The sequence below is a fragment of the Anopheles gambiae genome, chromosome 2 (assembly GCF_943734735.2).
Source record: "Anopheles gambiae chromosome 2, idAnoGambNW_F1_1, whole genome shotgun sequence".
NCBI lineage: Eukaryota > Metazoa > Arthropoda > Insecta > Diptera > Culicidae > Anopheles > Anopheles gambiae.
This window is the reverse complement of record NC_064601.1, coordinates 103,615,445-103,630,628: the sequence shown is the minus strand read 5'-3', so window position 1 is coordinate 103,630,628 and position 15,184 is coordinate 103,615,445. Positions and strand designations below refer to the sequence as shown.

Below are 15,184 nucleotides of genomic sequence, written 5' to 3'. Positions count from 1 at the left end.
CTAATTCCAAACGATTGCCACTTTTTTTTTCGCTTTAATCACCAGTGGAGTAACACGTGCATCAAGCCTAGCCCTACCGAACCACTCACTGCTAGATCTGCTCGAGCAGAAGCAGAAGCTGTACGACACGATCCACCTGACGCCACCGCCGAAAGGCAATGGCACCCGGCGCCATTCGTCCGACTCGTTCCCGATGATCGAGAACGAAAGCTTTCAAATCCCGCAGCGGCAGAGCAAAAAATCGTCCCAAGGTATAGGGCCGGGGCCGCTGGTGCCACCGCCCGTGCCGAAGCGCACCTTCCAGGGCAACTTCCCGCGCAAACCGCCCGACTCGTTCGAGGTACAGAAGCGGGCGTCCCTGCTCGCACTCGACAGCTACCAGCAGCAGCAGCAACAGCTTCAGGCGCAGCAGCAACAGGTGCAGCAGCTACACCAGCAGCTGCAGCAGCAGCTCCAGCAGCAACATCAGCAAGCGCAACCATCGTACGCGCCGTTTGGCCGCTCCGAGCGGATCTGCAAGTCCGCCTTCGAGGATCAAACCTTCAGCTACTATCCGGCGCCGAAAAGTGCGAAAAGCGCTGGAGTCTCCGCTGGAGGTTCTGCTAGCGGTGGTGGTGGTGGTGGTGTAGGTAGTAACGGCACCTGCCACAGTGTCAGCGCGACCAGCTTCGACGATCTCGGCGAGCCGGATGACTTTGTGCTGTTCAGCAAGAAGATGGCCTCGATCGAGTCGAACCGTTCGTCGAGCGATTCGAACAAATCGCAAACCACCATCGACACCGGGTACGTGTCGGCGAACGAAACCGACCGCTCCTTGCTGACCGGTGGCAGCTGCTCGTCCGCCAAGGGCGGCGGTGCGACCTCCTTTCGCAGCCGGTTCTCCTCCGAGGACACCCAGTCGTCGCTGGACAGCTTCCTCTCCTCCGAGCTGCACCGGACCGACACGATCGAGTCGCTGCCGCTGAACGATTCGCCCTTCAGCCTAAAGAAGAACGTGTTCAACTTCGATCTGAAAACGTCCCCGCTGATCCGGGGCAGCAGCACCGTCTCGCCGAACTCGATCGACGAAAAGCTGGACAGCTGTTCGCCGCGCAGCATCGAGAGCAAGGGCTCCCGCAAGCTGCCGACCGTGCCGACCCGCAAAGGACCGGCCAGTGGGATCGTGATGCAGCCGAAGCTTCCACCGCCGGGTTCCGCCAGCGCGGGACCGAACAGTCGCATGACGCCGCCGCTACCACCGTCCCGCTCGCAGCAAGCGTTCGAAACGCGCAAACTGCAGAAGCTGCAGCAAGCGCAGCAGCAACAAACGCAGCTCAACAACGTGGCGTCGGCGCACAAGACAGCACTGGAAAGCTTGCAGGAGCTGTACAGCAGACCGCTCGGCATCAGGCGCAACATACATCGGCCACCGCCGCTCAGCCAGCAGCAGATGGTCAACGCAGCGGCGAAAGCGTCCCTGCTGGGCGGCCAGCGCCAAGACTCGAGCATCTCGAGCGACAGCTTCTCCATTACCTCAAGCCCGGGCTTTCAGAGCAAAGCGATGGAGAGCTCACTGCTGCAGCAACACACATCCACCACCAACAGCAGCAAGTTCAACCGCTCGACCATTCGCGGCAAGCCACCGATGGACACGGCAACCGCAGTCGGCATCGGTGGGACGAACGTCGCGCCGAACAACCTGACGGCGCTGATGAATTCAGCCGGATCAACGCCGGGAGCGTCCGTCACGGCAGGCTCAACTTCCATGTCGTCCGGTACCGGCAGTACCATTCCCGGCGAAGGTTTGGCGGGAATCGGTGTGTCCACTGGTACGATTCGATCCGTTCCGCCGCGAGTTAGCATGCGGCAAGATTCCAGCATATCCAGCGACAGCTTTAGTCAAACGTCCAGCCCTAGCTACAACTCGAAGATCATGGAGGCGCCGCTCCTATCGCACGCCGCCAAGATGCCCAAGGTGTCGAAACCGATCGCGAAGAACCTGGACGAAATCACGAAGGAATCGCCAACGGACGTGAACGGAACGGCCGCCATCATTAAGAGTGCATCGACACCGGCCAGCCTACAGACGATCGTGCGGCTTTCCAACGGCTCAAACGTTAGTCTACAGCACAAGGTAAGAAGCATCTTTGGAAGAAGCTGTGTAAGATCACACAACTAACCTTCAATTCAATACTTTCCAGAAGTTCCAAATTTTAAAAGCTCGTAAAAACTCCAACCCATACGTGACGAGCGGCCGGTTAAAGTTCCGCCTCTGCCAGATATTGCTGAACGCCGTCGGGCTGCTTGCCATTGCCGGTGGACTCGCAGCCTACTTCAACGCCTACCCGACGATCAAGTTCGTGAATCAAACCATCACCCGTACGGCGGTTCCAGCGTCCCAGCCCGGCAGTTCCGCAGTGGGCGGTAGTGGCGCTGTTTCCTCAGTCCCGGCGTCCGGTTCGGGCCAATCCGTGGCTGGATCACCGGGCCGGACGGCACTGGATGTGGCCGGTGGTTTCCGTGGCGATCGTAACCCAGCGCCCGGCGTCTGCCTGCCGGTGATCGTAAAGTTCTGCCAGCAACATCGCGTACCCTACAACTATACCGTCTTTCCGAACTACATTGGACATTTTGGCCAGCCCGAGGCACAGATCGTAAGTAATTTGACCATTTTGGCGCAAATCAGTGCACATCATCCCACTAATGTCGGGGAATCTTTCAGGAAATTGATCTCTTCGAAGCGCTGGTCGATGTGCAGTGTTACGAGCTTGTTCCACTGTTCTTATGCTCTCTGTTTGTGCCTAAATGCGGTAATTCCGGTGCAACCGTACCGCCATGTAAAAGTTTGTGTACTGGTAAGTGCATTCGGTACGCAGTGTACGCAGGCTGATTTGCAAGATCCTAATCATACCTCAAACCGACAGAAACAATGCGTCGATGCAGCTTCTTCTTCGACGTGTTCGGACTGGAGCTGCCGGAGTATCTGCGCTGCTCGATCTTCAACGATGCCGTGTCGGACCAGGAGGAGTGCGTCGGGATGGCCGAGTACAAGGAGTCGATCATACGGTCCCGCCGTCCGATGGCCTGCACTGGCTTTCTGTGTGACAAGCGGCGCTGCATACCGAACGACTGGAAGTGTGACGGGCACGTCGACTGTCAGGATCAAACGGATGAGGCGCACTGTGACTTTTGCGGTGACGATGCGATCCACTGCGGCGAGGGGCAGTGCATGAGCCAGAAGCACGTGTGCGACGGTACGCCCAACTGTCCGTACGGGCAGGACGAGCGAAACTGCAGTAAGTGTTTGCGAATGAATTCTGGGAAACAGACTCCACAGAAACATTATTACATTTCACTAGAGATGGGTTACTATGATTCAGATTCATCAATCTGAATGAATCTTCAAAGGGCATCTTTGAATCTGAATCTCATATTTAGTGATTCGTGAATTTCCAAAGATTCATGCATCTCCCAAGATTTAAGAATCTCTGAAGATTCATAGTTCTCTAAACATTCACGAATCTCTAAATATGCACAGATAGTTTGAGTAACACTGATTCAAACTCATGAATCATCAAAGTGATTTTATTTAATCTAGATCGCTCCGAAAGATAACTACTTTAAAAACACTACTTTTCACTCTTCAACTCAGTTCGGCTCAGCGAGCGTAATGGTGATCTTGGCCGGGGTACGCTAGAGGTGTACAAAGCGGACCTCAAACAGTGGGCACCGGCATGCGTGAAAAACTGGGATCCAGCCACCTCACCCACCATGATCTGCTCCCTACTGGGCTACAGCTCGGTCAACTCGAGCCGCACGGCAATGCGCGGCTCGAACCGGACGCTCGTCAGCACCAAGGACGCCTCCTCGATGTGGCGCATGTACCAGAAGAAGGACGTCAACCTGATCAAGGAGTTCAACAGCTGCGACATCAACTCGCGCTACCCGGTCGCAGAGCTGACGTGTTCGAACTTTGGTAGGAATTGAAGTAGTGTTTTCAGTAACCAGGTTTACTAAATGTCCGAACCTGTCTTACTCCAACAGAGTGTGGTAAGGTGAGGAACAGGAAGTACTTCAAGGCAACGAAACGCATTGTCGGTGGATCGACCTCCAACCCGGGCGACTGGCCGTTCATAGCGGCGATTCTCGGCGGACCAGAGGAGGTGTTCTACTGTGCCGGCGTACTAATCGCCGACCAGTGGGTCCTAACCGCTTCGCACTGCATCGGCAAGTAAGTATTCGGCGGCGCCTCTCTCTCTCTCTCACTCTTTTGGGCTGTGCTGGTCCTCTTAACCACACGCGCACAAACACCTCCCTCGTACCGACCCCGGTAGCTATGAAATAGTATGTTTTTGTGTACATATCAGTTCTCCCACCAGTCACACGATGCGCAACGTCAACGACTGGACGATACAGCTCGGCATTACGCGGCGCCGCTCGCACACGTACTACGGACAGAAGGTAAAGGTGAAGACGGTCATACCGCACCCGATGTACAACCTGCACATCCCGCACGACAATGACATTGCCCTGTTCCAGGTAAGTTTGTGTATGGGAGAGTAGCAAACTTCGCAACACTGACCACTGACCACCGTCTTATCTCGACTCACACTCCAGCTGGCCACCCGGGTAGCGTTTCACGAGCATCTGCTTCCGGTTTGTTTGCCGCCACCGCACATCCGGGAGCTGCCGACCGGCATCAACTGTACTGTGGTTGGATGGGGCAAGCGTGAGGAGCGTAACTGTAAGTATCTTCGCACGTGTGTGGGTCTATGTTTTGAAGTTCGGAAATGTCCCACACAAGCTGTGTTGCTGAAACAGTGGACCTAAAAACAACCCGAAGAAAGTTTTCTACCATTCCCAAGAAACAGTGTGTGTGTATGTGTGTGGATGGGTGCCAGTGTTTGTAGACGTGGGAAATAAAGTTTTCCCTACCTACGAAAGTTCCAAGAACCGAGAAACGAAGCCCTTTTCAACAACTAACCCATAGCAGAAAGCGCAACACGCCGTTGTGTAACGGCTTTCAGGTGGTGTTCAAAACCCCTTTTCATCTTAAAATCTTTGCTAAAGGAAAGAAGGAAAATCAAACAAAGTAAAAAACGATCGAAAAGAGAAGCCATTTTGGTGCGTGGGTGCGACAAAACATCAAACAGCGAGTGCAAAGCACCACATCTCTTTAGCAGAAGCAGCAAAACCAGTGTCCATTGATTGGAAACAGATGAGTGAAATTCAATTTCCGGAGAAATACATTTGCCCTGTTTCCGTCAATGGACACACGGGGTTACGAAATCTGTCGGTCAGGAGTTTTCCGGTGGTCAGTTACATTTCTCCGTAGTTAATCCCAACCGGGTGGAAGGATGATGATGAGTAAAGCTTCAGACTTCAGAGGCTTTCTCTTCTTTTGACATTTTCCACAAATACTGTAGTTCCGGCGGTACTGATAGGAAATTAGTTCTCTGTTCACTATGCATCACTACTAATCGCACGCTACGTTTCCATTTCCCGCAGCCACACCGAACGGCGCATCGTACGAACCGACGCTCAACGAGGTGAACGTACCGATCGTGAGCCGCGAACTGTGCATCGACTGGCTAGAAACGTTCAACGTGACGGAGGGCATGATCTGTGCCGGCTACCAGGAAGGTGGCCGAGATGCGTGTCAGGTTAGTGCTCTATTACGCCGAAACTTTAATCATTCTTTGCGCCTGTAACCTTTAACCTCTCATCCACACATGCACTGCAGGGCGATTCCGGTGGTCCGCTGCTGTGTCCGTACCCGAACGAAAAGGACCGCTGGTTCGTGGGCGGTATCGTGTCCTGGGGCGTGCGCTGTGCCCATCCCAAGCTGCCCGGCGTCTACGCGAACGTGCCCAAGTTTATACCGTGGATTTTGGCGCAAATCAACAACCACTCCGTGCTGCAGACTGACACGATCGGGCGATAATTTCGGGCCACCGTGAAAGTGTGGTAGGAGAGGCCAGCAGAGATTGGTAGACTTGAAAGACGTGTAAGCCCGTGTATCTGCGGCACTTGCGCTCACAGCATTTGTGTGGAGTTATTTAAACAGCGTGCTTATGAAAATGGGCAGAATATTTGACCAGAAAATGAACCCTATATTAAAGCAAAGCCGTCGCTCTCAAACAATCCCTAAAATACTGAATGATAAGGACGAAAAAGCGAAATTCCCTCCCACCCGTCCACCGATGGGAACGCTTTCGCAGAGCAGGACGACATCTGCCGGAAGCAATGAATCATTCATCGGCCTACGCGTTTTCATTGATTCCCCCGCCTCATACAGACAGATAACCGGTCAGACATGGGACGTGATGTTTACCGTCAACCGTATCTGTCAATCAGTGTGTCAGGTGAACGCTGCCCGAGCTCAAACGGCGCCGACATACCTAACCTGCTGTTCAAATATCTCTACAAAAGCGTGAGTGTTCAGTTTAGGCACACAAAACAAGAAGAATGATTCAAACACTATAGTTTACTAGGCACAACCCACTAGGAGTCAATTGAAGGTGATATGCTGCAATGCTGCAAAGCAAAAACAAACGAAAAAGGAGATAAAACCCATTGACAATAATGGCTAATGAGACAATAATCAATTTGTTCGTAAGTACAATTTGCACACGTTAAACCATTGCACCACCAATCGGGAAGGGTTCGCGGGAAGAAGCTGCAATACAGCATCCAATTCCGATAGGCCCCAGGCACAGGGCACAGTAATCACGACAATAAGCAACGCCAAGCAGTATTGCGCAGTATCGGTGATAGTAGGGAACTGGGAATTCTTTTTTTATTAGAAAGCAAGCAAATCAGTTAAGAAGGCAGAGCAAACGAAGACAATAAGAAGCATCTGAGTCAAACTCGGAATAATATTAGTCGCCAAAAACGAGAAATAGAAGTTGTTTGTTTTAGCAAGAGAGGGATGATATCGTTGCAGCATGATATGTTGCAGTGTTTGTGCAACCAGTGGTCGTCAGTATTTGGTCTATTTGGGAAGTTCAGTAAAGTCAATGTTCGGTATTAACTTGCTCAGCGTCGCGGTTCCGAATTTTGGGTACCATTAAAGACATTACAGGGTTTTCCAGGAGTTCTCATAGCTGTGGGACACTTTTTTGACTCTTTCTTACTTGAAATGAACTTAATGTAATGGGAATTGGACTCTATAGCACCCTTGTTGGACACATCCAATAGGAATTTCCAAGGAGCCTGTCTAAAACGGGTGCCATAGAATTCTATTTCCATAACATGAAGTTCATTTCCGGTAAAGAAAGAGTCAAGGAAGTATCCCACAACTGTGAAAACTCCAAGAAAACCTTGTAAAATCGTTTGCTTTCCTTTCGATGTTTGCTTTGAGCGGTACAATACGCGATAATGCCGTGGAAGCAGGGCAGGGATATACTACTGCAAACTGCAACCGGTTGCAAAAATAAGCAAAAACCCCAAAAGTAGCAGCGATTGAAAGCATTTTTATTCTATACAATCTACCACTATGGGCATTTAAAGCATACCTTACATATATTATATTGGTAGATATACAACAAAACCAACATACAAAATGGTAAATTATTACGAACCAGAACAATATTATTATCATTATTAATATTATTTTTTTATTACAACGACTCCGTATCACTCACTCAGCAAAGCATCAAGTAGCATATTTATCGACTGTTGTTGCTATTTGGAAGAGTTTTAAGAGACATGGTTAGGGTTGGGCAGTGCTACAAAAACGTTGTTGGAATATTGTTGCGTTAGGAGTGGAATGTAAAGCGGAAAACAAGGTATGGAAAAGGTAAACGATCTAACCAGAGGGCAATCGCTTTTTAGGTGTTCTCCATTCAGGTGTTTGACAGAGATTCGATTATTTATCAACCCACAAAGGCGCAAAGAGTGTTTGTTATCTACCGCCAAACCCGTCTACCCAATACCACGGCACGTGTATTTTAATGGAATGTTGGAGTGTGTGGTTGGAGTTGAGTTTAATGCTAACGATGGTTTTGCCGTTTTACTAATAGAAAATGTTGTGCAGATGAGCTGCAGTAAGGAATGTTTTTGAAAGGATATATTTTTACCCCTCCAATAAAAAAGTGGAATAAAAGAACGCATGACAATAAGAAAGAGATGAGACAAACACACAGCTAGCACATTGTGTCCAACCATATCGAGATGCATGTGTTGTATTCACTGTGAATTTTAAAATGGAACAACGCACACAAAAAAGAGATGCAACAATCAAATGCCATTAAACGTTGTCTTGCAACACAGTTTTGCGTTTCAATACAGTAAACTCGTCTATTTACAAATCGCGTGCTTGCATTGTGTGCTGCTAATTGTTACAGACAATAAATAGGAATTTGTGTTTATTTTTTGCTTCTTTTTTCTGTTCCCCCGTTTTACGTAGGATGTAGAATGAATTTAAAAGGTGTATCAAATTTTTACACGTGCTATTGCCACATCACAATTTAAAAAGGGTAGCAATGTTGGTAGCATGGTGCGTACTTTGTACGGCAGGAATATTAAAACATAAAAGTTCTATTTGTGTGTGTTTTTTGTAGACAACAATGTAACAAAAAAGGCTACACACATACACGTGCGTTTCAAACGACGTGCCAACAGCGAGACAATAAGCACATTGCACAGTGGGTAATTGAGGTTTGTCGAGAGGTTAGGTATATCAGTGTGGATACATATTTTTTATAACTAACAACAAAACACACACCCACATATCCACACAGACCCGCAGGGACAATAAACTCGAGTGACGAGTGGAAAACAGAAAGTATTTATGGATAAAATGCATTTATAATCCTATCCCCTACTAGCCCTTTAACAAAACTAGTAACGCTAAGAGAGAGAGAGAAAAAATACAGAAACACAGAAACTACAGAGTTTAAGGAAGTTTGTGAAGAAGGGCACGTTTAATAATGAACGTTATTACAATAGGAATATTGCCGCCTAGTGATGAAGACTCGTTTTTTTTTTTACTCAATATACTCTCCCAACAAAACAAACACTGTTGTTCGAATCAGTGCTATTACTGGACAGCAATGCCACATAATTGTGAAGGTGCGCCACGTGGTGTAATAGTTGTGCTTTCCTTGGACAAGAAGCTTTTGTGGTAGGCATGTGTAGCGGTAGTTGATAGACGTCAGTGTACCAATCTTCCACGGGTTGATGGTAGGTTTGGTTCCCACACAAATCATCCCGTGTACGCTCATGAATTCGTATAAAAACTGTGTGATGCGTGTGTGCGCGTGTGTGCGCTTGTCTGTGTGTGTGTGGGGACAAGGTGCGTAGAATTATGTACAAATTTGAATTAACCATATCCCTTAAGCTTTAGTGAAGGCTACACTTCAAACCAGGGCAGCATAGTATATCGTGAGAGCACAGAATGCCTATTTCGAGAAAGGGATGATGCAAAGGGAGAAACATTTATATCGAGTGAGGTACAATACACAAAAACCGACACACAAGTAGCCATTAAACAACAACAAACAACAAAAGACACACCGAATGATAGAACTTTATCGTAAACTGTAACTTAATGGGCATTAGTCAACCAAAACGACATCCGCAGGAGAAAGAAACACAGAAGGCTACAATTAAATATGCTGTACAAGGTAAAACTTCGCACCCAACGGCATAATGGGGTAGTCATAAAAGCCGAACGGTGAAATGAATTTGTGAGCAACACTGGTAAAGGGCGGAAGAGTGTATGTGAATGTGCTTCAAAGGCATCCTCTTTAATATCAGCTCAACTGCGAGTGTGGTCGAAGCACCAGATCTCCCTTGTTTTATATACACAGAGTCACAACAACTAGAATTAAACCGAATCAAACAACAAACGGGCGACATTGTAGCAGTGTTTAGGCATAAAACAATACTAATGATAACAGTTTAAACAAGAATGAACAAAACAAAAAGAAACACACAAACAATAAACTATTTGTAGTTGACTATACGAATGAAAGAGAGGAAAGGGTGAAAAAGAGAGCGCAAAAGTGAAAGAGTGAGTGAAAGGGTACTGGTTAAGCATTGCATTATTTCAAAATATACCTATATATATATCAAATATCATATACAATTCCTGGTATATAGGAATAGAGCAACCTATCTTATGCAAACTACATGGGATGTACTAAGCTGCGCATTAGTGGATAATGGATAGTAGTGAATAGTGTGTTGGTCTTTTTTGTTTTCTTTTACAAGAATAATACATATGTGGTTCAATTTGTAGCAGTAGCAATTTATCCACTTTACCACCTCCAAACCCGGAACTGGTCGGAATGTGTTGTGTTTATTAAAAGCCCCACAACACACACTTTTTGCCACGTCATTTAACCGGGCAGAAATGTTTGGTTTTATTGAATGAATACAGAAGTACAGCATGAGATAATATTAATGTGCAAATTTCAACTGCTTTCTACTTCGGTGGTCACTTAGGAAACGATTAATAATTTCCACAAAAAAAATACAAATTGTTTTATTTAAAATAAACACGGTTTAAGACACATTTAAGTAATAGGCAACAACCGTTCTTAATACAGCTTTGTGTGCATCTAAGTGGTGTCAAACTATGATGTTAGGGTAAATGTTTGGACCGATCATACACCGAAACGCATTACACTCACACAAGATAATACACCATACAAATAACAATGTTAGTAAATTAAGAAGGATTTATGTTTTTTCACATTTTCTATTTTTTTTTTAAACAAAACAACAACAAACCCTGCTACAAATACAACGCTAATGTGTTCTTCGTGCTTCGTTAGTGATGCATGCCTGTTTGGTAGAGAGGGTTTTTTCTGTTGTAATCGTACTTGTTGGTGCATAGTACCATACCTAGAGGGCGCCACACACGAGTGTGGATGCGCAAATGGATGGAGAGGATGAATTTAATCAATTTAAACGAAAATAGATATAGCCCAACACAGCCAACCACTGAGCGAATACACACACACACACTATGGAATAGGAGGGGTAGAAACATTAGAAGAAAACAAACAAAACATATATGCGTGGGTTTCAGCTTTAATAAAAACAACTATGTCATAGAGCAGTTTGTCAGTGAACAAAAGCCACAGCACCAGCAACCCGGTAAACTCGGGCTGGCTGAGCGTGAAGAAAGTGTACATCGCCTGCCTGCAGACAGCACCATTACAATGCACCTACATCAAAATACAATAGTAACGTCACAATGCATGGAGGAACTCTCCAACCAACAGTAACCAATAGTAGAAGTAAGAGATTTTACACTCAAGTTACTTTACTTCCCTATATGAGTTGCTTATTTACAAGTTTAACAGGAATGTTTTTGTTGTAACATTCTAGTACATATCAAGCTAAACCACAACTGTTTATTGCTAGGATAAGCATTATAAAACTTTTTTTTTGTTATTTTTTGAAAATCAAAAAGGTTTGTTTTTTCAACTCCAACAAGCAAACAAATTCACACAAAAATCCCAAACGAGCATTGAGCATAGAGGGAGAACAATTTTTGCTAACACGTATAGAAATATTAAAGTAAAAGATTATATATATATGTATATGTATAGTAGGAACTATCACTACCACTTCCATGTTCTAGCAACAACTAGTAAAACAAACAACCTGTAAACACGCAAACACCCCCCGACACACACACACCCTAACTATTATTCCTGCGAATCAAATAGAGAGAAAAGAAAATGATAGATTTTATGTATTTCTTCATATACAGAGAGACAAGCATATCTTTTTAATAAACAAACAAAAGAAAAGACAAGATCGTAAAATTTAAAATTGAACCTATACATATATAAATATACTGCAGGGGTCGCTCGCGCGTAGAAGCAGAAACCCTTTCCTAGCCGTTTCATAGTGTAGCAGGAGTAGCAGAAGGAGCAGCATAAGGAGCAGGTGGTTTTGTCCTCATATAACCGTGGCGCATACAGCACATTTATACACACATACATATATCACTGTCCTATATTGGCCACAGTATTAGATGACGCACTCGAGACAAAATGTCGCATAAATTTAAAGTAAAAGGATTCACCTATAGAGGCATATTATATCTGTCATACAGAGCCATAGGAGATGAAGGTATTTCAGAGCAGGGTAATCAGTTATGGTGAACGCAGTCATTACAGAGCAAACTTGCCCAAACTCTTTGTGTTGTGTTCTGAACGAGCAAGGTTTCGGTTTAATTTTTTTTTTGCGATGTCCGGCATCGAAACCTGCAAAAACCTTTTACGTCTAGGAGGGTTAATGTAACTGTTAAATAAGGCCTATGTTTGTAACAGACAAGAGCAAAAATTCCCGTGTATAGCTTATCTGCACAAAGCCACACATACAGAACGCTAAAACAAAGTCAGTAGTAAGTTAATTATTTGTTCATAATAAAACACGCAGTCAAAAACGCACACATAAATTTAATGTTAAGCCTAAACCCATTTGAACCATGTAATGAATTCGCAACCATGTTCGCCTCACAGTGAAACGATCCAACCGGTCAACAGCTAAACATATGTGCTCAGTGTACACATTGTTGTGTTTTTTGTTCTATCAGAACAAATAGTAACAGCGGCCATGTCATCACTAAACCAACGCAGTTAGCACTATGTACTAGGCGCCTCCATACGCACCGGAACGGCTGTATTGCAGTTTACAGTTTTTACAGTTTTCTAGCACTCGCTTGCCTAGTAGAAACTAACCGTACAGTCGCCACGAATAGCAACACATAACCGCAATATAATACTTTATGTGTGAGCCGCATCTTTTTCGTATTACGTTGCAGTATTAATGCGCGATTAAGTAATTGTCCGCATCAGAGTGTGTTGATGCGGAAGGTACAGTAGCGTACGAGTTTGTAGCGAAAACAAACTTTTCGAATTAAAAAGGGGACATAAGCAAGGTCAGATTAGCACCCTCGTGTCTCGTAAAGAAACTTGCTGTAGCTGTGAGAGCTGCACGTGTGTTTGTACTTCTATTGCAGGGTTTCCCAGACAGTTTTCAATGTGGACAGCATTATTCACTGTTTGTTAGATGTTTTCCAACAACTGTCACATATTGATTTTTCGACACAAATAATCAGATCATGCTAAACAAGTTAAACAAAACGCCTATCAAAAAGAATCCAAATCATGGCGTGTTGAAAATCATGTGGAAGAACTGAAACACTATTGCAAAGAAAATGAAACAAGTGAACAATGCTGTTCACATTGGAACACCGGAACTCCAGAAACGCAGAATTTTATTTTTTGTAATGCATTCCAATGTATTCACAACAGCACAGGTTTAAAAGTGTGCAACAAAAACTACCTAGCGGCTACAAATAAATCAAATTCAGTGTTCAAAATTGTTCCCACAGCCGCCAGAGTTCGTGGAGCGAGACAGAAATCGAGAGTAGTTGGCAGACATGTTCAACCACCCATCTGAGGAGTAAAGTGAAATGGAAATAATGGTAACATTATGCATGCATCATTTCCGTACTATATTTTGTGCTACGTTAAATCCCATAGTATATCAACATCAGCTCGATTAGTGTAGGGTGTTTGCTCTGAAAAATGAAGCATAATAAGCTAATAGATATTATCGTTTGGTTTTTTATTGTAAAAAAAAACTTCGCTACCTAATTCCGTTTAGATGACAGAAGAAAAAAAAAACCACATACAGAGAAATGTAGGAAAGGCTGCAAGCACAGAACAATTATGTTTTTCTTGTATTTTGTATGGTGTGTAAGTGGTTGTTCGACCCATTGCTCGTAAAGTACCCGTGTCAATTTTAGAAAAGTGGGAACGTTCCCTCTGCCCCGCGTGAGCGCCCCACAATTCCCCGGCTGGACCCGGCACAAGGAGGTGGAAGGATAGGACGAAAGATACAGGAGGATACATACTATTTTTTAAAAAGCAAAAATTATCACCACCGCCATCGAAGCTACTCGTTTTTTAGAGCAAGCTCAGTATGAATGTTAGAGCTCAGCAGGTATAGACAATAATCGATGTACGCAGTCGCCGTTCCTAAGCAGCGCGGCCAGCAGGAAAGAGAAAGGGTTTGCGCCGACCAGCCGTGGATGTATGTGTGTGTGTGCGTGTGGGTGTGTGTGTGTGTGTGCGTGTGTCGGTGTGTGTGTATCACTTCCCTACCTAGTGCAAGGCATCTTATGTACGAACCACGAAAGGTTTTCAACTTTAAACTAGACGAGTGAAAAGGACAATAATCAATTACAAGACATCAAGACATTCACTGTTCCAGAGGTGTTTAGCTACAATCATTAAAAGACAAAGACACACACACATGCACACACGTAGAGCAACCAATTTAAAATTCTACGTTGCATTGATGATGATAATGATGGGCGGAAAATGGGGAGCAGGAAGGCTCGATTGACGCTAATAAGTAAGCAAAACAGGGACGGAAATTTATCCTCCAACCGAAGGGTGTGTAGTAGTTGCGTTAGTAGGCTCGGTCACATTGGACCGGCAGAGTAGGCTGCTGTGCAAGAGTGTGTTGGTTTTACGCCACCGTAATGTAACTAAATAGAACGATTATATACATGCATACAAAATATATACACATATATAGACACAAGCACACATACACACTCCTTCATGTAAAACGTTGAGGGTAAAAGCTAAATGTACATGTGTGTGTGCGTGTGTTGCCAAAACGAATTCACGATATGAGGGAGGCAAACCCTCTACATTAGTCCTTAACCACTCTCCCCTCCTCCACTTCCAAATGAGCGTGCGGTACAGTACCGTCTCACCCACCCACCCACCCACCCACCCACACACACACACACACACTCCAGAGATCGCTGTATACAACGTAAAAAAGAAAAAAAAACTTTAAATCCCGCAACCAGAAAATGCGAGTAACACACAAATAAGATGTATTTAAAGTTAAAACAAACCAAAACAAACGCCATCACCGTAAAATGAAAAACTAACTGAAATATGTGCAATGACAATAGACACGAATCAATTGAAAACCAGAAACTAATGAAAAATAAAATTGTAGAACGCTTTTTATGTAAGAAAAATCAAACCTGGCTGTGAGAGCTGGGGTTCGTGAGTGTGTTTTCTTGATGTGTTGGTTAGAAACTGAAATGTGTCCGAAAAATCTACCATGAGCTTTTCAGCTGGAATATCGAAGTAAGCCATGTGGATGTAGGATTCGGTTAATTCAGGGGGTGTTTGTTCGGGGCTGT

General features: G+C 45.2%; 1 protein-coding gene across 6 annotated transcripts in view; it reads left to right on the top strand.

The window, feature by feature from the left end:
• The window catches only part of LOC1277217 (uncharacterized), a 53,323-nt gene extending 38,302 nt beyond the window's left edge, over positions 1-15,021 (top strand). For 3 of the 6 annotated variants that reach the window (XM_061650982.1, XM_061650985.1, XM_061650984.1), the window contains 10 exons: positions 46-2,113; positions 2,181-2,633; positions 2,702-2,834; positions 2,904-3,275; positions 3,632-3,955; positions 4,024-4,210; positions 4,347-4,518; positions 4,597-4,723; positions 5,488-5,642; positions 5,723-15,021. In XM_061650982.1, coding sequence (XP_061506966.1) covers positions 46-2,113; positions 2,181-2,633; positions 2,702-2,834; positions 2,904-3,275; positions 3,632-3,955; positions 4,024-4,210; positions 4,347-4,518; positions 4,597-4,723; positions 5,488-5,642; positions 5,723-5,923 — 4,192 coding nt within the window. In that variant the 3' untranslated portion in view covers positions 5,924-15,021. The remainder of the gene's footprint in view (positions 1-45; positions 2,114-2,180; positions 2,634-2,701; positions 2,835-2,903; positions 3,276-3,631; positions 3,956-4,023; positions 4,211-4,346; positions 4,519-4,596; positions 4,724-5,487; positions 5,643-5,722) is intronic. The other 3 variants (XM_061650986.1, XM_061650988.1, XM_061650987.1) reach the window with 3 other exon arrangements.
• Positions 15,022-15,184: the final 163 nt, after the last annotated feature.